Source organism: Fomitiporia mediterranea (genome assembly GCF_000271605.1).
Source record: "Fomitiporia mediterranea MF3/22 unplaced genomic scaffold FOMMEscaffold_16, whole genome shotgun sequence".
Lineage (NCBI taxonomy): Eukaryota > Fungi > Basidiomycota > Agaricomycetes > Hymenochaetales > Hymenochaetaceae > Fomitiporia > Fomitiporia mediterranea.
The window spans coordinates 75,381-95,861 of record NW_006760401.1 but is presented as its reverse complement, the minus strand read 5'-3'; the positions used below and the strand labels follow the sequence as shown (position 1 = coordinate 95,861).

Here is a 20,481-nt window from a genome sequence, read left to right as displayed (position 1 = left end):
TTAGGAAGACAGATGTCTTTATTGGATTCAAATGGCTTAAAGCTTACAACCCTACTATTAACTAGTTAGAGTAGACACTTGTGTTTAATTAGTGTTCTGAGTCTTACAGCTACTTTATACTACTGTTCTGAGTAAATACAAATACTTCTAATGTTACTAACAGTTCTAATAAAGGTGACCAGTTGTTCTTCTTTGACTAGGATGAATATGTAGACACCTATTCTAGTTAAGGCAGAACAGAGTTAATTTAAAGAATGTCTGAAACAGAACCAGTCTAAAACTCTCTCAGAACAACTCTACTCTAGAACACACATAGACTCAGTCTGTTAGATTTTGTCTGAGAGTTTCTCAAAGTCTTTAGTAAAGAGGAATTTAACTAACTTCTTAAACACTGTCTCTAGAACTATATAATTGATTTAACTAAGAGTTTCTAACTTAAGGATTGTAAGGTCTACCTACTCAACAGAGACAAGTAGGAGGTACTTGATGAGTTCCTTTAGGAAAATCTTTAGAACAGTCAGATCCAACCCTTAAAGTCCCTTATAGCCTCCCCTTTCTTCTTTATTAAAAAGAAAGATAGGAAGCTCTACCTAGTTTAGAATTATTATTGTCTTAATAAGGGTACTGTTAAAAACAAGTACTTACTCCCTCTAATTCAGGAGCTCATTAATAAGACATATACATCTAAGGTTTTTACTAAGTTAGACATTTGATAAGGATACAATAATATTTGGATCTAAGACAGAAATGAGTAGAAGACTGTATTCTAAACTAATTACAGATTGTACAAACTAACTGTAATGTTCTTCAGACTAACTAACTTGCTTACAACATTCTAGTCATTCATGAATCACATCCTTACAGATCTGATTAGCTCAGAACATGTTAGTGTGTATCTAGATAACATTCTGATCTTTACCTAAACAGTTGAGTACTATTACTAACTAATCTAAGCAGTTCTATAATAGCTCTAAAATAATAAACTGTTCCTCTAAGAAGTAAAGTACTCTTTTACATAAGAGTCAGTAGATTATCTAAGCTTTGTAATTAGTAGAGGAGAGGTCCACATGGATCCAGCAAAGGTAACTGTAGTTTAGAACTAGTTACAATCTTAGAACCTGAAACAGGTCTAAGTGTTTCTTAGGTTTATAAACTACTACTAATACTTTATTTAAAGCTTTAGTACTATTACCTAGCCTTTTTACAATCTTACTAGCAAAGATGTTCCTTAGTAATAGAATGATTAGTAGTAGTCTGTGTTTGAGTCCCTTAAGTAGGCTATTACTAGTAAGCTTGTATTAGTAGTTCTAACAGTTCTGAACAAGTTCTGAGTTAAAGCTAACTCTTCTGACTTTACAAATAGAGTAGTACTGTCCTAGTTTATTGACAGAAAGTAGTGTCTAATAGTGTTCCAATCAGAATCCCTCTCTACAATAGAACAGAACTACTCTATCTATAACAAGGAACTTCTTACAATTGTCTGTTCTCTAAAGGAGTAGTGTTAATATCTCCTTAGTACTATACAGAAGTTTAAGATTTAGAGTGATCACTTTAATCTTTAGTACTTCTAAGCACCTCAAAAGCTTAACTGCTACTAAGCCTACTAGATGTTAGAACTGTAGAACTACAACTTTGTACTGACTCACAAACCTAGAATACAAATAATAAAAGCTGATTTACTCTTAAGACAAGTAAGTTATAAAAGGAGGGAGAATGATAACAAAAATCTTGTTCTTTTAGACAATTCCTGTTTTGTGTCTGAGACAATCTAAGAGATCTGACTCAAATCCAAGAATGTCAACTTTATTACTTGTATATAGTAAGCTTTAAAACACATATAAGACTAGGTTATAGTAAAGTAGTTAGAGAAGTAGGCTAGAGATTAGGAGAAGGATAAGAATGAACAAGTTTACTAGGAAGGCTAACTATACATTCTAAAGGATTGAAAGCTGTAAGAGAACATTGTCTAAGCTTATTATAATAATCTAACTGTAGAACATTTGGGCTAACACAAAATATAGAAACTCATTACTTAGAACTATTAGTAGTTAGAAATGTAGAAGGAAATTCTAAAGTATATGACTAGTTATAATACATACTAATAGACTAAGGCTTACTAGACTAGGGTTTGAGCTCCTCTACATCTGTATTAGATCCTAGATCACTCTTAGGAAGAAGTCTTAGTAGACCTGATTAGTAAGCTACTTAAGTCTTAGGGTTATAATACTATTTGTATAATTGTTAACTGATTCTCTAAACAAGTCTATACAGTTCTAACCTGAACAGAACTTACTTCTAAAGGTATAGTGTGTATCTATTAGAATCATGTCTTCTAGTTGTACAGACTCCCTTAAAAGCTTATTCACAATTGTAGACTGTAATTCAAGTCAAAATTCATGTAAGACTTGTATACACTTCTTAGAATTTAAGGGAACCCTTCTACTGTATATTACTTACAGACTAACAGTTAAACTGAGTAAGTTAATCAGGAGATCAAGCTTTACCTCTAAATGTTTATTAATCATTAGTAATTAGATTAGTCTAAATAGTTAGCTCTGACAGAATTTGTGTATAATAACTAGTAATACTCTATAATAGGACAATCCCTGTTCTTCCTTAATTATTAGAGACATTTGTACTAGAGGACAGTTCTAAACTAGAACAACAGTTCTGAATCTGTAACAGACTTTGTAGAACAGATGTACAAGACTAGGGAAGACACATGAACTCTTTTAGAGAAGGTAGTACAGGTAATAAAGTAGAACTATAATCAGAAGAGATCTATAGCTAAGGATTACTAGTCTAGGGACAAAGTTATACTAGAAGCTACTAACCTGACTACAGATTGTCTAATAAAGAAGTTGGACAACAAGTACTTTAGACTCTTTGTTATTAAAAAGAAGGTTAGTACCTCTGTCTACAAACTCTAACTTCTAGTAACATAAAAGTACATACACTTAGTGTTTAACAAGGTTCTACTATCTTAGTACTATAATTCTAGTTTTCCTTTGTAACAAAGACTTCTACTGTCTCTACTAGAACTCATCAGTTCTGAACTAGAATACAAAGTAGAGTATATAGTAGATACTAAGCTAGTGTATAGGAAGCTCAAGTTCCTTATCTACTAGAAAGGATACTCAGTTGAAGAACACACTTAGAAACCTACTAAGAATCTTACTCATACTACTAAGACAATCTAAGATTTCTATCAACTTTATTTGGGTGCTCTATATTAACTCTACCTTACAGAGTTCTAAACCCTACCATTCTAACCTATACTCAAACTACTGACTAAGTCCAATGTTTACTAATTAGGACAATTGGTTTTAGAGAGAGGGTAATGTTACAGTTCTCTACTCTTGTACCTTTAGTTCTAAGGGTTCTACACTCTTCTGTACCAGAACTCAGGACTTTTATCCTTTAAGAGTACTGTCTATAAACTATATGTGTACTAACTCTTACTACTACCCTTCCTTACTTTATTATTCTATTCCTTTAACCACCCCTTCATTCTTTGTTCATTCTATAGTCTCTTACTCTTTGTCTATCCCTTCATTCTTTGTACCTTTATCTTTAACCTTCCCTTTCTTTCATTCTTTATAGCTTATCATTCTTAGTAGCTCATACTCTCTAAGTACTCTTGTATAGTTTAGTATATATAGGTATACAAGATCAGACTAGTTCTATAGTTTTAATCTTATTTACTCTAGGTAGTCCTGTACTCTTAGACTCACTCTATATACTCTACTCTTGTCTCACTCTCTCTGTCTGTCTGTTCTACAAGTTCTAACTATGTTCTAGTACTTACATTCTGTATTTCTGTTGTGTAGAATAGTTGTAGCCTGAGTCCCCTCACTAAGCCTTCAGGTCCCCTCTATACTGTTACTAACACAAAGTGTATATAGTTTACTAATATTGTGTTAGTAATGTTATTAACTATACATGTATAAATAGTCTTAACTATCTTCCTCTCAGCTTTGTTCTGTGGTTCATCCTTTAGTAAGTGTTTGAAGTACATAGCTGTAATACTAAAAATAATACAGTAATGTCACATCTTATAGTTTACTTCAGTCTTAAGTATTATAATGTTTTGACTAAAGTATTTGAGTATATTAGCTAGTTTACAGTGTGTATCTGTATGTGAGGAAACTATAATGCAAATGTGTACAAATGTATACAAGTAAAGAGTTTAGAGTGTACAGTGAATGTGTGTATACAAGGAGCTTAAGACTTATAACCTATTGAGAGGGAAAACTTAAGGGGGGTATGTATAAATAAGGGGTAAGGTAATAACTGACTACTCAGTGTCTCTTGTCCTTATATTGTATGTATTCTAACTAAGACATTATAAAGTCATCATCTTGTGGTTTGTCTGTTAATAAACTAATTATCTTATAATATTAGTTCTAGTATTACTCTAAGAATCTTATTAACTAGTTTTAAGTAAAGAGCTTTTTTAAGTATTTTAATAAGAATATTATTAAACTTGAGTACAAATCCTACCTTTTAGGCCAGGATATTAAACTCCTGAAAGAAGGTATTAGTAGAATATTTACCCTATTATAAAGACACAAGCTTGTTCTATATATTACACTTTTTGTTTAAATTAATAAAGGAAGCTCAAAACTGTTTTATAAATTCTGAGTACAATTTATTGTTTTAAAGTTAGATCAGACTTCTAATCTGATAACCTTTGATCCAGTTCTGAGCCTAGGTGGCTGTGTTACCTTCTTTCATAAAGAAGAGGACAAATAGGACACAATTAAGATCTGAGAATAGATTAGTTAAAGTAGTAGTTATATATAACTTAATTTAGTACTAAATGTCCTTAAAGTACTACTTATTAAAGTCTAAAAGGTAAACTATATGTACTTTCTTTCTAAAACAGGTTGTAACTTCTAGAATGATTAGAACAGGTTCTAGTAAGACTAAAGGTACATAGTTAGTAAAAGCCTCTTAAATAAAGATCTGTATATATTAAGCTAGATCTACTTACAACTACTAATCTGGTAGGATAGTAGGGACAGTAGTCAGCTTAGAAGAGTCTATGTCTATACTATAAAGGAATTGACACTAGACTAAAAGGGGTAATAAATATAAGAAGAGTAGTAAAAGTTTAAAAGGGTTTAGAAAGCTTAAAATTTAAAAATGTAAAAGGGTTAGAACAAAGAGAAGAGATTAGTATAATAGTAAGTACTAATGTTTAAAACATAGAACAGTTGTAGGGTAGTAATAGATAGTCTTAATCTAATGTTAGTAACAGTTTAAAGGGGACCTAAAGGCTTAGTAAGAGGACCTAGACTATAACTATCTTATATAACAGAAATACAGAATGTAAGTACTAGAACATAGTTAGAACTTGTAGAACAGACAGAGAGAGAGAGTAAGACAAGTACAGAGTATATAGAATAAGTTTAAGAGTATAAGACTATCTAGAGTAGATAAGATTAAGACTATAAAACTAGTCTAATCTTATATATATATATATATACTAAACTACACAAGAGTACTCAGAGAATGATAAGCTACAAAGAATGAAGAATAAAAAGGTTAAAAATAAGTAAACAAAGAATAAAGGGGTAGACAAAGGAAAGGAGTAATAAGGTAGAGAGGAGTAGTAGTAAGAGTTACTGTAAGGGTTAACCTATATATAATTCATATACTATACACTCAAGAGACAGAAGTCCTAAGTTCTAGTATGAAAGAGTATAGAATTAGCAGAACTGAGAGTGTGAGAGTAGTAAACTATAACATTAATACTAGGTAAGAGTATAGTTACTAATGTTTAGTCCTGAACCTAGTAGACTCAGTCTAGATATAAGACTAGACCTAAGAACTAGTCCTCTACAGTCTAGTCCTTATAGGTCCAAAGGGGGTCCAGTCCTGTGTTCATCAAATTGAGAAATTTCCCAGACTAATGGACTAGTCCAGACTCAGACTGGACTCTAGACTTGAATAATTTGTGTAATTGTTTGTAGTACAGAATTATTTGTAGTACATATACTAACATTAATTTCACTTTTCAGTCTCTTTAATTACAACTTTGATTTCCTTCTTGTCTAATGTTTCTCTAGTGTTAGGAGCAGTATTACAAACTTGCAAACCTTTAACAGAGAAGCTATGCCTGTTCTGGACAATTGTAAGGATTTTGTACATTGTGATCTTTGTTTGTATAATGTATTCAGAGCCAGAAGTTGTAATAACTGGTGGCAAACGAGTACATTTGATACACAAAGCTGGATCAGGCTCAAGCATACATTTAAATATTTCCTCTGGATTAACATCCTTTAAATATATAAACACACATATATATGTGTTGCCTGTAAATAAGAGAGGGGGGGGGGGCATTATACATGTTGAGAGTGGTCTTTAATACTGGACACATTTCAATCCATAGAGATCTTAAAGACTTATTACAAGAGGCTTCATAATTAGTTACATTACTTATGTACTTAGATACAAAGAATAATGTACTAATACATCTCAAATTGTTCTCTCAAGTCCAGTCATAAACAGTCTGAAACTGGACTGGAACTTGGGTCCAGTCTAGTAACCGTCCACATAGGTCTGGTCCACAGTCTGGGACACTCCCGGACTGTAGTTTTGGTCCAGTCCTGAGTCCAGGTGAAGTACACCCAGACCAGACCAGGACCAGACTTCAGCAACTATAGGTGAGAGTAGTCAAAAATATGTAAGGAAACTTACTATTCCTTACAAGAGAATTCTAATTGCCTTTAGTTCACTTAACTACTGACTAGAATAACCTAGTACTCAAGTAAGGGGTCAGGGGAAAAGAATCCCCTTTACCTAGCACTAGAGACTGTCTTTAATAAGGGGATACACATGTAGATACATAAGGAGTAAATACTAGCTAACTGAAAAGAGAATATGTATACCTATAGGTCCAACTGTGTGATCACTAATAAAATCAGTGATAGATAGATAATAAAATACAAGCCTCCAGAGTAAATGAATGCTCATGAGCAAATCCTTACACTGTATGTACAGACACTAGTACAATGTGTCTCATTCACTCTGTCTTGTGCTTGCTATTTTCCTCACTAAGTTCAAAAAATCATGTGATTTCTTACTTTTCTTCACTTCGCTCAAAATCAAAAAGTCTCATTATATTTGCAAACGGCTGTAAAATGTATATCGACTTGATCATAAATTAGTTTGATGATTAGTAATTCTGCTTACATACGCGATTGTTCTGTCGTCTCGTGCTCGTCGCGTCGACGCGTCTCTCTTCGCTCTCAGCCCTTTCTCTTCTTCCCAACACTTCCACCACCACCAGCGTATCCCTACCGCATCTTGTCTTTCTAATCGTCAACATGCTTGAAGCCAAGCTCTCCGATGCAGTCCTGCTCAAGAAACTCCTCGATTGTAGGTGCTTCGTGCTGCTTCCGACGCGTCTTCACCCACTGACCACGTCTGACAGCTATAAAGGAGCTTGTGACAGACGCGAATTTTGAGTGCAACGAAGAAGGTCTCAAACTCCAGGCAATGGACAACTCGCATGTCGCACTCGTCGCCGTTTCCCTGAAGGCGGATGGTTTCGTCAAGTACCGTTGCGACAGACCGATGCCGCTGGGTGTCAACCTTGGATCTCTCACAAAAGTGCTCAAGTGCGCAAAGGACGACGATGTCTGCACGCTCAAGGCCTCCGATGATGCGGACGTACTGAATCTTACGTACGAAGGAAGAAACAGCGATCGGATTGCGGAGTATGACATGAAGCTCATGGACATCGATGCCGACAGCCTTACCATCCCGGATACCGAATACGACGCGTGTGTCACCATGCCTTCCTCCGAGTTTTCCCGCATCGTTCGTGATCTCGCGCAGCTTGGTGAGTCCGTAAGGATAGAGGTCAGTAAAGAAGGTATCCGATTTGCTGCCGACGGAGAAGCCGCCAACGGATCCGTACTTCTGAAGCAGACAGACGCTGCGCGACGCAAGTATGCCAACATGGAAAAGGAAAAGAAACCGAAGATTGAGGACGATGATGAGGATGACCAGGAAGAAGGAAGTTCGAAAAAGAAGCCGACTAAGGCTAATGGTACGAAAGTCAAGAAGGAGCCAGGTACTGATGACGCAGACATGGAGGATGTAGAGGAGGGTGACGGAGGTGAATTCAAAGCACAATCCGATGACGAGGATGAAGGTGAGGGTGAGGGTGAGGAAGAGAAGGGAGGTGAATCCGACGAAGAGGAGGAAGGATCGCGGAAGCGTAAGAAGTCTCAGAAGGTATGTGGGTAGTAGAATTCCTGCAGTTCTTGCTGAAGCTTTGTCGACAAAGGCGACGGGAAAGGCGAAAAGGCCGAAGAAGAACACGGATGAAGATGGCGGCGTGGCAGGGGTCGCAATCGACATGTCGCAGCACGTATCTCTTACGTTCTCGCTCAAGTATCTTGTGAACTTTTCCAAGAGCGTGGCCCTAGCCGGAACAGTGAAACTTATGATGTCAAATGATGTGCCACTCCTCGTACGTTTTCAGTGTTGATATCTCGTGACAACTTTCGTTTAATACACCTTTAGGTGTCATACGAGTTTGGACCAGGCTATATTAACTATTACCTCGCACCGAAGATTGGAGATGAGTAGACATCCATCTTCAGTCTTCTTCGAGTCCCACGCTGCAAAATGACGGGCATTCCAGTGTCGTATTGTCATATCCCTTTCAACTCAGGCCCTAAGTACTATTTTCCTATGATCTATATAGCGCTCGCTTCTTGACTAGTTGTATACAACCGCATCGCAATAAACCGATTCATCTGCACAATCGATCCATCATTGTGCAGAGCTAAATCCATATCTACCTGTTACATTCACCATGTGTATAAATTACGGCATTCAGTCATGTGAAGCTGAGGCACGATTAGACTAAATCAAAGGTATGGATAAATCCCAATGTCGTTGCGCGTGCATAGAAGGACACACTCACCGCAGTAGTTTCAGACGTTTCGCGTCGAACCACTGTCTCTGCATCAACTTTGATTTCAATCGCAGTGAACTCCAAGTTAGAGTCCTGGATTAAATTGTCACAGGAACCGAACAGTGAATAAGCATTGCAAAGGGATAAAGAATCGATACTTACATTGCGAGAATGGGTATGGTTGTTCGCACTTTGTAACCACACGCTTTCACGGAACATCATTCCATCGGTACCATATGAAATATTCCGCCGTCGTCGATGGCGCGTATTTAATCTGCAGTGGTACACTTCATTATGCCGCACCACATAACTTAGATGAAGAAATGCTAACAATGCAAAGACAGAGTTCGTGTACACTAACGATACATGAAATCAGCAACTATGTAGATTGGACGCATTTCGTTACTTACGTTTCGGATATATGATCAAAACTGTTAAAAATACAAAAGTATCAGGAAGCAGCGCACTAGTTATTAACGCCGTGAGAGAGCAGAGGTCCATCAGGAAGCCGGTACTGATGAAATACATAGTCAGAAACCCGATCGTTGAATTCGTTCTCGGAAATCCTGTTCTGCTTGAATACAGCAGGTAGGCTAAGATCCCTGCTATTGTTGTATCGGTGAGGAATCCAATGGAATTCATGACACGTTCGACGTTGAACACAGTTGAAAACTGCGTGAGACTCGAGAAATGGTAAGATACAGCGAAGTACACTGCAGTCGAGGCAAAGTGGGCGATGATGAAAATCGCAGAGATCCCAGTAAGTAAATAATTTCGTTTGCTCACTACAATTTATCTTCAGTAACTATACAAAAGTTAAGAGGATGAAACTCACAGTGCCAAATACGCATCATGAATATTAGTTGTACAAAAAGATTGATAAAGGCCGTAACGATGATCAAAGATGCCCCTTCTCTGTTTGATATAATATGAATTTCGTTTACTCCGATTGAAACAATCTCGCAAAACTTACTCGTCGAAGTGGGCGATAAGCAAAAGATTCGTGAAGTTCGTGATTAATGACGTGTACAGCAGATGAACGAATATGGCTTGATGGACAGTATCTAGCGCCCAGATGAGGATGACCGAAGTCTGTATCCACCAGCCATCGGATCCCGAGTGTCTCTACATCTTTATTGTCAATATTGAAAGAAGACACCGAGAGCTTATCAGTGCGCACATCGAAGTAGAAATACAACTGGACCACGCTAGCACCCCAAAGCCTGAACGAGTATCAGAATGGCGTGTAGAAAATAGTTTGTGAGCTCGTACGCTGTTGTCAGTCTGTAGAAAGGTTCATTTAATAAATGGAACTTCAATGACGCAGAGACGAGTCGAGAACGAACATGCCGCCAATGAACAAGGATCCAAGCTAAAGGACATAGAACATTAGTGTTCTGATAAACAGGTGAAACTTCTCGAGCTTACAGTACTACCAAGTTCTGGAGTGAAATCCAGAGTGCTCATTTTAAATTATATCCTGGTATATTTCAGAGTCTGACCTGCTCGAAACTAACAAGTCAAGTACTCCTGAGGACTATGGGAGGATACGATAGCTATGGGGATAAAGAGATGGGAAGCATGCAAGCGCAGAAGTCGCTCAGTGAGAGATATAGCATATATATGCACAAGAACGTGTTGTCCAAACATGTTACACAGACGATCTAATTCGTGCAGCTGAAGTAGCCATGGGAACATGTCAAGGTCTCCTGAACGTCTGCTACTAATTAACCGGTCTTAGCAGACTTCAACCGTCGAAGTTTAACATGTGGCTATCCAGTGAGCAATTAAAGAGATAAAGAACGGCGGTGGGTGCAATTGATCAAGACGTGTCCGAGTTGGAACTAATCCAAGTGATGCTCCTTCTGACGGGCCGAAATACCCAAACAAGGTGCATCTTTATTACGGCATCATGCAGTTTTCAACAACGGAGACTGAGGAACTCTCGCGTTTCGCACTGAACAGCAAGCAGACTCATCCTTCTTCAGTGAGATAGTAGTGGAGTCGACTTCGCATTTCATCAAGGAGTTATATTGGGTAAGTTAGTATGTGCTTTACCCAGGTTGTCTATATTAATGACGTGTCAGTCAATCTCACGCTGACATCTTAAGATCAGTTACGCGACAGCTTCTTCGCTTTTGCATTACTACGGTACACGATTTCCCTGGAGACCTAGACTCGGGCCGTACCTAGCAGAGTCGATGAACACACAAACTTCAATGAATATTTCATTGGAAACAGGTACTTGTTGGCTGGCACAGGCACTTACGTCTATTCTACTCGTATGCAGTTTCTGGGAGGATCTTCAGAACCTGATTGGTAGAGTCTATTTTCTATCAAGTGCTTGAAGGTCGTCATGCACATGACCAGCAGCTTTTGCAAACCTCCACAGAGAAGGTGTGATGCTTCTCTGCAGCCGTCTCGGCAAGTCCGAGCACTCCTACCTGGATTCCACGGCTGCCATGCTCTGTGGGAGCGAGGTCAACCCTATTGCAGGGATTGCAGGCGATAGCAGACTTGTCAAGATAAGGGCGATCATCAAGGACCACAGTACATGAATGAGTCCTTGTGCCCTCGCGTCTTTTCGAGTGTCCTAAACAGCGACAGGCCCAGGCTTATGCTTTCACCGTCAACTCTGAATTGACAAGCGATCGTTAGGAGAATGTCTACCGACCGGAAATGGCCGCAGCACCACTCCAATACCAATCACTATTCTATGCATCGACCAGACAGGCTGCATTGAATCACTGGTAATTTCTAGGGCATTTAAATAGATCAGAGAATCTACAATCTTGCCTTACCCTTCACCCAAAGCTTTTATTAGCTTGAATAATCCTTGACGTATGCAGCATATAGGCCAATTATCTCATTTTCCTGTCTTGCGTTGCTAATTGATTGGAATATTTGCAACGAATTCGGGAATATTATCCACAAGCACTACCTTTTGGCCTACAATAATCGGATCAAACAAGCGTTTATCTGATAACAGTTCTTTCCTTTCTTGCAGTCCGAATAACCTAAGGACATTAAATTTGACCAACCTTAACTTCGGATAAACTGTGGTCGGTTCCGCATATAAACAAACCATCAATGTGCTTACGATGTTGCTCCTCGATTGTGTCCCGTTAGTCCGCCACTAGGGTCACCATACGTGCATCAGTTATCGGATCCGAGTCTCCGCTGCTAGAAGACTAAGGCCATCACCCATACACTGTCCAAGTTGTCAAGGTCTCAATCTGGTAGCAAGCACGTGCCTAATATAGACCATTTAACTCGTTGCCTTAGCACAAAGCTATCTTCCGGAATCCGTATATTCCCTGTTACAGCGCTTCCATGAACCCCACAATATAATGCCTTCACAACGTGGAGAAAATTGGAATTCTCGTACGTCACCAACTCCATTGAAAGAATTCCTATTTTTACTAACTGATGATATTCCTATGCATGTCATTGCTAGAGCGCCCTGCTGCGGACTGGTTCGCGCACGAACGTTCGCCCTACACATGCATATTTTTCGGATCCACTTTCCGGATTTTGCTCTCAAGAGTATCTAGCGCCACCATCACTTGGAATTCGTCTATTCTCTGTCGCGTGACGCATCCACCAAACGTGCGATCAGTATAATTGCGGGGATATCGGCTCCCCTTATTTCTACGAGTTAAGGTCGTCGTATAAAGCTCACCTTGTAATCTGCACAACCACAATCGTTAATTTTCCCCACAAGATGAAGCTTACTGGTGACCTTATCCCTTCGCTCTTCATCCCTCTCCTCAACCTCGGCCTTAACAACTCTCGTTCCGAAGCATTGCCTGAAGATGTCAATGCCAATAACCTCAGCATGCCCACAAACGTCTTCGCGACGGATACAACACCAGTAATCAATGGACAAGCACTCTTCACGCACTCCTCTCACCATCACCATCACGAAGACGAGGACGGGCGCACTAGAGACATGTTCCCCAATATCGGAGAAGGCGAAGACGGTGTCCGTCGACCGCACGCTGGAGAAAAGACCTCAGAAGTACACACAAGAACCAGGCTGAAGCAGTCCGATGAATGCCCGAACCCACCCATTCTCAGCTGTTCAACGAAAGCGGACGAGACAGATTCGTGTTGCGTGAGTATGTCGCTTATTCCTTTACGAACGTTACCTTCATCTTTTATATAATAGGTTGTCAGACCAGGAGGCGTTCTAGTACATGCTCAATTCTGGGACCTCGATTTCGGTGTTGCGGACTCTTGGGGAATTCACGGTCTTTGGTAAATATCCCCCCATCATATCACATCGACCATACTTTCTTATCTTATTCTATACCCAGGCCCGATAAATGCAACGGCCAATTCTACGAGAACTGCGACAGCAGTCGTAAATACAGCGGTTCCCAAATCACAGAAGCACTACAGAACGCGGGACAGAGCGAACTCCTTAACGTCATGAACACCTACTGGGTGAGCAATGACGAAAGCCCTGAGGACTTCTGGTCTCACGAGGTAGGCTGGAGCGGTAGTAATCTCTCTATCTTTAGGTGCTGACTTTTGAATCGTTCTTTTAAAAATAAGTGGGCTACGCATGGAACGTGGTATGCATAAATAAATTCCCGTTAACAATTATACGTTTATTTCTCACGTTTATATCATATTTAAAGCGTAAGCACTCTAGAGCCAAGCTGTTTCGACGATTACACAACCGCACAAGAAGTCGTTCCTTACTTCGAAACCGTCGTCCAGATCTTCCAACAGCTAGACACGTACGGGGCTCTTACGAGCGCAGGGGTCAGTATTCAAACTCCAGGTTCGCAGGACGATCCCTGGTTTACTATTTGTCATGTACAGATAACACCATCCTCTGAGAACACATACACTCTCACAGAACTCCAAGACGCAGTTACCTCTTCCCTAGGTTACGTTCCTGACGTGTGTTCATTTAATCATCCCTTCACCATCATCTCTCGCAAACCATTAATATTTCCCTCATAGTTCACCTGCTCAAAAGGCAGCCTCTCCTCCGTCCAATACTACCTAAACGCCCAAGGACCCCTCCAAGACGGCCACTTCGTCGCCTCACATGCAACTCGCAGGTCCGACTGCCCGAAATCCGGTATCAAATGGCTTCTGAAGACAGTTGACAATTAACTAACTAACTTCCCTCCGAGTCTGCACATGACACATCCAAAGTTCTAAATTTGCAATGTCTAGAGCTTGCGAGATTTGCAGTCGGGATATCAAGGGTGCCGAAAATGTGTGAATGTAAATAGTGGCAAAAGATTGTATGATATAGGTAGTGGTACCTCTCCTGTAGGTAGAGTCGATTAGTTTCATCGGACTTTACACCAGGACGAATTTCAAATCGATGTACATTGTAAAACAACGGTAAAACGGGAGCTTGCAATGTAATTCCGATTAGAGCGATAGCATCTAAGGCCTTGCTTCAGATTTAAGCCACCTTACGGCAGATGCACCCAAAATGGGACGCTGTACGGACGAGACGCATACACTTAGGGGCACGCAAGGCGTCACGAAAAGCTAACATGAGTCAGAGGAGGAAGGTATGCAATTGGAGGTGGAAATATTACAAAGACAAGTGGGCAACGGAGAACGATAAGAGAGATCATGTAAACGTGAAAAAAAGGAAAAGGCTTTAAAAACTTGGGGAAACCGAAACGCGGAATTGAAGTCGGACAGAATGAGGACCAAGTGAAGAGTTCAACACCAATAAACGCGGATTGAATAGTAAGAAAGGCAGAAAGGGTTACTTGGTAATTTAATTATCCACAGAGAGCAAAGTTTCTTATGTCATTCCCAATCGTAAAACAATTCACCACATCTAAACATCTCAACGGGAAAGAAACTGTGACTCATCCGTAGTACCAATACCCTCCCAAGTCTTTCCACTTTGAATCATTACCCCGTCGCACCGCGAACGTAAATTGCTACCAAACACCGTTAGAACCGCAAAGTATTTGGACAATGATAGAGATCATGATGAAGGAGAGTCGTGAGACGAGATAGGTAAAACGGAAGACCGGATGCAAAATGAGCCGAACGGAATCTAACCCCGCGTGCGTGCAGGTGGATAATGCAGGGTTCCCGATCTCAAACGACGATGCACTTGTTCTGTTTCGGACGCTTGTTGGCAAGAAGAGCATAGCGAGTTGCATATTGGAAGACTTCGCGAACTCCTTCGCCTGTCCGAGCGGAGCATTCGAGGTACTGTTTTGCACCAATCTTCTGTGCGACCGCAACACCCTAGATGACACGCGGATCAGGCAAGGTCCGTCAAACTAAGGAGCACAGCATTAGGTGATCAATACATACCTCCTCGGGCGTCACAGGACGTTGCGATGTCTTCCTCAACTCCTCGATCGTCTTCGGGTCGCGTCTAAGGTCCTTCTTGCAACCAACAAGCAAAACCGGAAGGCCTGCGCAGAAGTGGGTGACCTCGGAGTGCCACTAAGATTGACGAGTCAGCTATGACGTGATGATGGATGAACATGAGCGAGCAGACCGCACCTTCTCCTGCACGTTGTCAAGAGAATCGGGGGAGTCGATGGCAAAACAAATGAGAATGACGTGAGAATCAGGGTAGGAAAGGGGGCGGAGACGGTCATAGTCTTCCTGTCCAGCCGTATCCCAGAGAGCCAGTTCAACGTGCTTTCCGTCTACATCAACATCGGCGACGTAGTTTTCGAATACAGTAGGCACGTAAATTTCTGGGAATGTGCCTTTGCTACGGAACACTCAGATAGATGTTCAAATGCGCGAAAATGCCTCTTACCTGAAGACAATCAGCAGACAGGTCTTTTCATGCAAAGCCAATCAATCGACAGCGCGAGAACGGACGCACGCCAAATCGAGTGCACGAGTGGTGAGAGATTCCAAGAGTATTTCAACGCAACGCAGGGGAAGACATAGCCGAACAATGACACATCAAGAAAACACGTGAGTTCGCGAGTGGATTGGATGGAGGCGCCGGAGAAGGGGAAGAACGGGAGGCACGAGTCAGAATAAGACACGGCAAAAGACGATAAGGAAAGTGGACTGACCTTGCCGCAAGCACCGTCTCCGACGATGACGAGCTTCCTACGAATTTCCGACATGGCTTAGAGAACGAACAACGAGTAGAAAGTGCAACAGGGGACGAGTTGCGGTGGTCAGCGTGTCTTATGGTGGTGCTGCCTTAAAGATGAGGGTTGGAAGGAAGGACACGGCAGATGATGAGTTGGCCCTAATCCAGTTCTCCCGTGGGAACTTTACATCGGCCATCACCGCATATTCCATATATGGCGATGCGCTGTCTTAAGTAATATGCGGTCTTTTCTCGCCTGTCTTCATGCTACTTACTTTACACCTTTTTCTTGCACAGGATACAGTGTCAGAAAGTATATAATTCTCTGGGCTGGGGCATAGTCATGTCTTGAGATGATCTCATTCCTGTACCTGTCTTACACCCTATGTTTACAATACTACTACAACAGCTTACTACTATTGTGCCTTAGGGCCTGTTCAGCCTGCATGATCTTGTGAGATAGTCCCTGCCAAAAAGATTTAAAGAAGATCATAATCTCATCAGATCATTGTGTGTCACGTCACGCTTCTCAAAGCGTTCAGTGCCTACAATGTTAATCTTGTATCTCAATTTGACATTTTGACACACTCCTAAAATCAAGCAAAGATTGAAAAACAGCCAAAAGCTGTTTTTCAAGGCAAGAACCTGTAATCTCTCAAGACACGTGCTGTTACACTGAATGCTACAAATACTGACCCTCCTCCTTACAGAATGCAAGCAAAATCTGCTTTGTACCTCTTCTCTTACTATACTTGCAATTAGTGAGTGTTCTTACACTTATTAAATACTGTCTAACAACACTTGTCTTTGACTAACAGAACAAGAAGCCACTCTTATCAGTGTCCTCAAGAGAGTAAAAGAAGATAGTATGCAAGTAGAGAATGGGTAGAAACTTTAAGCCTATGTATGTGTTATTAATACTCTAGCTAGGTCTAAAAAGGATTCTAGTAGGCTAGCTAAGACAGCTGTCTATATAAAGACTTGTTTTCAGAGGGTAAGTTGCTTATATCCTTCTATCTCATTTGATCAACTGTTAACAGCCTTTATATTTATACTCAGCTTAAGACTGAGTATTATACTGTAAGGAAGCTCTATAATGTATTAGGATTTGAATAGGATTCTAATAAGTAGTTAGTAACTATCTCTACTAATGTTTAGAAAGTATATATTAAGGTATGTTTACAGATTGTATAAATAGAGTGGTTTCTAAAGTGATTATGAGTTGTTGCTTCACTAATATTGTTTCTCTTATTCTAGAACTATCTAAAGACAAAGTCTTAGAGGAAGAAGCTGTTTCTATTGTACAATAATGTTACTAACCTTATAGATAGTACTATACCTGATAGACACACTATATTTTGACCTGAAAGATCCACCCCTAAACATTCTACAAGCTTAGGTACAAATGAGTATAGGAATAGTACTGTAAGGATTTGATTTACAGGTTCGTATTTTGTTATTACTACATTACTGATTGTGTCAGATCATTGTGCAGTAGGACCCACAAGTGCATATATTCTCATTATAGTTAGTTACACTTCCTCCTCATGTATCTACACGTGTATACCCTTATAAAAGACAGTATTGACCACTGGGTAAAGGGGATTCTTTTCCCCTGACCCCTTGCTCAAGTACTAAGTTATCCCAGTCAGTAGTTGAGTGAACTAAGGGCAATTAGAATTCTCTTGTGAGGAACAGTGAGTTTCCTTACATATTTTTGACTGTACCCACCTAGCACCAAAACCCCTTGCTGGATGCTGAGGAACCAAAGGGTCTGATCAACCCTAGGTCTCCCTTGTTGTCTAGTACCCATCAAGAATTTTTCGTGAGTAAAGTTACAATTTTTGAGTAGAAACAGAGACTACTTACTGGATTGGCCCCTAGTAGGTTCACAATGCTTTGGAACACTGTAGAATGCTTCTGGAACACATTAACACATATCAATATGGACCAGTGCTGGATACACTAGAGGTTTGCATTGATCAGATGGGTTGAGGACCAGGCATCTGTGACAGTAAAAAGGAACAAACAGGTGTGCATCAAGTTTACAAGTAATGGACAACAAGATTATCCATTGAATATTGGTTACAATGTGGCTGCTGAGCCTTGACTGACAATTCCCAGAGGGTACCCAAGTCTGGATATCAATACTAACATGCTAGGATGTAAGTCCTTGTCCCTTGTAGGCTGGAGGCAACCCAATGAACCTATACCAGGTGATAAGTCCTTGTCTACACAAGGCTGGAGGCACCCTGATGAACTAGTACATACTAATAATGTAGAACTAAGGCATGTAACTGTACCAGTGCATATAGTTAGACAAACACACACTGTAGAGCAGACACTAGCAAGTATTAACACTACTAGGCTCAAAGAAATAGTAAACAAAGGTACAGAGAGCAGAAACACTCAGGCAATTGTTCTTGAGGATTCAGACAGTTGAGTTCAGGATGAACAGGCAATTGGATTCGAGGATTTGTCCAATTGAGTACAGAAGGTCAAGTTTGAGGATTCAACTCACTGAGTACAGGTGATTGAGCTTGAGGATTCACTCTATTAATTTCAGGCTACCAAGTTTGAGGATTCACTTGATAGAGGACAGGCAATTTGGTTTGAGGATTCACCAAGTCAATATAGAGAGCTAACAGCAAGCATTGAGGAATTTGCAAGCTAGTACAAGAGTTACAGAGTGTATATAGTCAGTATTAGTGAGAGTATGGATAAGTATCCAGTGAGCACACTTACTTCAGAACAGAAACACATTGACAACAGTGATGTAGAGGGCAATGAGACACTTAAGACCCTCTTTGACAGTGAAGAAAGCAGCCAGGACTCAAAGAACAAGAGTAACAAAGGCTAGGAGAGCTAGGCATCAAAACTACAGAGAATCAATGAGGAACAAGACTTCCAGAAGGTAAGTAAGACCTTCAGACACATTACAAGAGCCAGAGCAATTAAGATAGACATAGGACATGTCAGCCCATTCTACAGTTTGATAGACATTGACAATTTGAATAAGAGAATGTACAAGTTTGATGGAATGTATCAGGAAGAGGAGAAAGCAACTCCTTCATCAAACAAGAGCAGACTCAATAGTATAGTAACAGAAAAGTATGAAATGCTTCAGGCAGGCTACAGAACGAAAGCCAGACATGCTACAGTACTCACAGACAATAGAGATCAGAACTATCAATACAAGAGTGTAGAAGAAACACTCAAGAGTCCAGACAAACAATTACATTTGTAGAAAGCAAAAGGAATATGTAAAGCACAAGGAACAGAACGAAAACTGGAACTGCCAGGCATTCAATACAATTGTGAAATCAATTCAGACTATCCAAGCGAAACAGACATTGCATTTACAGAACAGTACTTTGAGGATAGCAAAAGTGAGTGCAAATTGGAACTACAAGGATCAGTACTTGATCCAGAGGGCGAAAATCAAGTATACACCTACAAAATCAAGTGTTTAACCTTATACATAGTAGATATCAACTACACATTACACAGGAGCAATGTACAGAAGTACTACAATGGATACAACACCCTAGCCAGGTCTAGGAATAAGAGAGAAAGTGAAATACCTAGATATATACAGTCTCAAATGGAAACATTGAGTTTTTCAGGACATTAGAGTATCCCTTACAAAAATAAAAGGAACAAACAATCTTATAGCAATACTTCACGATTGAAAGCAGTCCCAGGCAAGGCAAACACTAGTGGTATTAGTGAGAACAATATTGATTCAGAGCACAGCAAACTATACAGTTCAAAGCCACATATTGAGTGTAGCAAGTATAAGAATAGTTCAAGTAGTAGTTTAAGAATGAACACAAGTTCAGGCATGTGAACAACACATTTGAAAGGGTGAATTCAGTATATTCGAGACCCTATAGGACTACAGGACTAAGGAATAGTACAGTAAACAAGTAGAACTGTATGAAATGGCACTAGACAGGTACATTGAGGCACAGACAATTGTATAGTGTATACAATGACATTTTACACTCGAAAGCACAGGCATACAGTGTAGAAAGGATTCTACAAGACTACAGATATGTATGGCACATGGAAAGGACTAGGAAACACAGATACAACCATTGTTTCAAGGATTCTAAGACACTACAAGTGTAAGGCAACACATATATAGACATTTCAGAGATACTATTACCAATTCTTAGAGCCACAAATCGAAACAATGCTCTTAAGAAATACAGGCTGTTTACAGACAACAGGAATGTGTACCAGGACATCAGGAAAGGACCTGAGAATGTTAGAAGATCAGAATACAACCAGCTAGATAGTATTATGGTTTACAAGACAATGCAAATAGTAAACTGTGCAAGCAGGACAATCTATCAAGTATTACTGGACTATAAACTATGACTACTCTTGGATACTGAGAAATATTTCAATCTAAACGATTCACACAGGTATTCTATTAAGTTAGAAGGCTACATCATGCATTAGAAGACAG

At 39.8% G+C, this 20,481-nt stretch overlaps 5 protein-coding genes across 5 annotated transcripts; 3 read left to right on the top strand and 2 right to left on the bottom strand.

Moving 5' to 3' along the window:
- Window positions 1-7,334: 7,334 nt before the first annotated feature.
- On the top strand, window positions 7,335-8,607 carry FOMMEDRAFT_136996 (proliferating cell nuclear antigen; the record flags this gene model as incomplete). Its single annotated transcript, XM_007271232.1, has 4 exons — window positions 7,335-7,386; window positions 7,442-8,250; window positions 8,303-8,488; window positions 8,542-8,607. The coding sequence occupies 4 exons, from the start codon at window positions 7,335-7,337 to the stop codon at window positions 8,605-8,607; spliced, it is 1,113 nt and encodes a 370-aa protein (XP_007271294.1).
- A 249-nt stretch (window positions 8,608-8,856) lies between these two features.
- On the bottom strand, window positions 8,857-10,405 carry FOMMEDRAFT_161678 (uncharacterized protein; the record flags this gene model as incomplete). Its single annotated transcript, XM_007271231.1, has 12 exons — window positions 8,857-8,886; window positions 8,948-9,031; window positions 9,101-9,212; window positions 9,270-9,294; window positions 9,349-9,452; window positions 9,522-9,723; window positions 9,774-9,853; window positions 9,912-10,063; window positions 10,119-10,161; window positions 10,211-10,222; window positions 10,285-10,310; window positions 10,367-10,405. The coding sequence occupies 12 exons, from the start codon at window positions 10,403-10,405 to the stop codon at window positions 8,857-8,859; spliced, it is 909 nt and encodes a 302-aa protein (XP_007271293.1).
- A 72-nt stretch (window positions 10,406-10,477) lies between these two features.
- On the top strand, window positions 10,478-11,496 carry FOMMEDRAFT_161677 (uncharacterized protein; the record flags this gene model as incomplete). Its single annotated transcript, XM_007271230.1, has 5 exons — window positions 10,478-10,541; window positions 10,598-10,653; window positions 10,904-10,975; window positions 11,050-11,257; window positions 11,312-11,496. The coding sequence occupies 5 exons, from the start codon at window positions 10,478-10,480 to the stop codon at window positions 11,494-11,496; spliced, it is 585 nt and encodes a 194-aa protein (XP_007271292.1).
- Window positions 11,497-12,890: 1,394 nt separating this feature from the next.
- Window positions 12,891-14,071, top strand: FOMMEDRAFT_96672 (ribonuclease T2; the record flags this gene model as incomplete). Its single annotated transcript, XM_007271210.1, has 7 exons — window positions 12,891-13,063; window positions 13,118-13,198; window positions 13,258-13,429; window positions 13,499-13,518; window positions 13,585-13,711; window positions 13,772-13,852; window positions 13,916-14,071. 7 exons carry the CDS (start codon window positions 12,891-12,893, stop codon window positions 14,069-14,071), a joined length of 810 nt encoding a protein of 269 aa, XP_007271272.1.
- Window positions 14,072-15,031: 960 nt separating this feature from the next.
- On the bottom strand, window positions 15,032-16,035 carry FOMMEDRAFT_96248 (small GTPase-binding protein; the record flags this gene model as incomplete). The annotated part of the gene is made up of 5 exons (XM_007271188.1): window positions 15,032-15,184; window positions 15,254-15,388; window positions 15,449-15,665; window positions 15,714-15,736; window positions 15,982-16,035. The coding sequence occupies 5 exons, from the start codon at window positions 16,033-16,035 to the stop codon at window positions 15,032-15,034; spliced, it is 582 nt and encodes a 193-aa protein (XP_007271250.1).
- Between the last annotated feature and the right edge of the window lie 4,446 nt (window positions 16,036-20,481).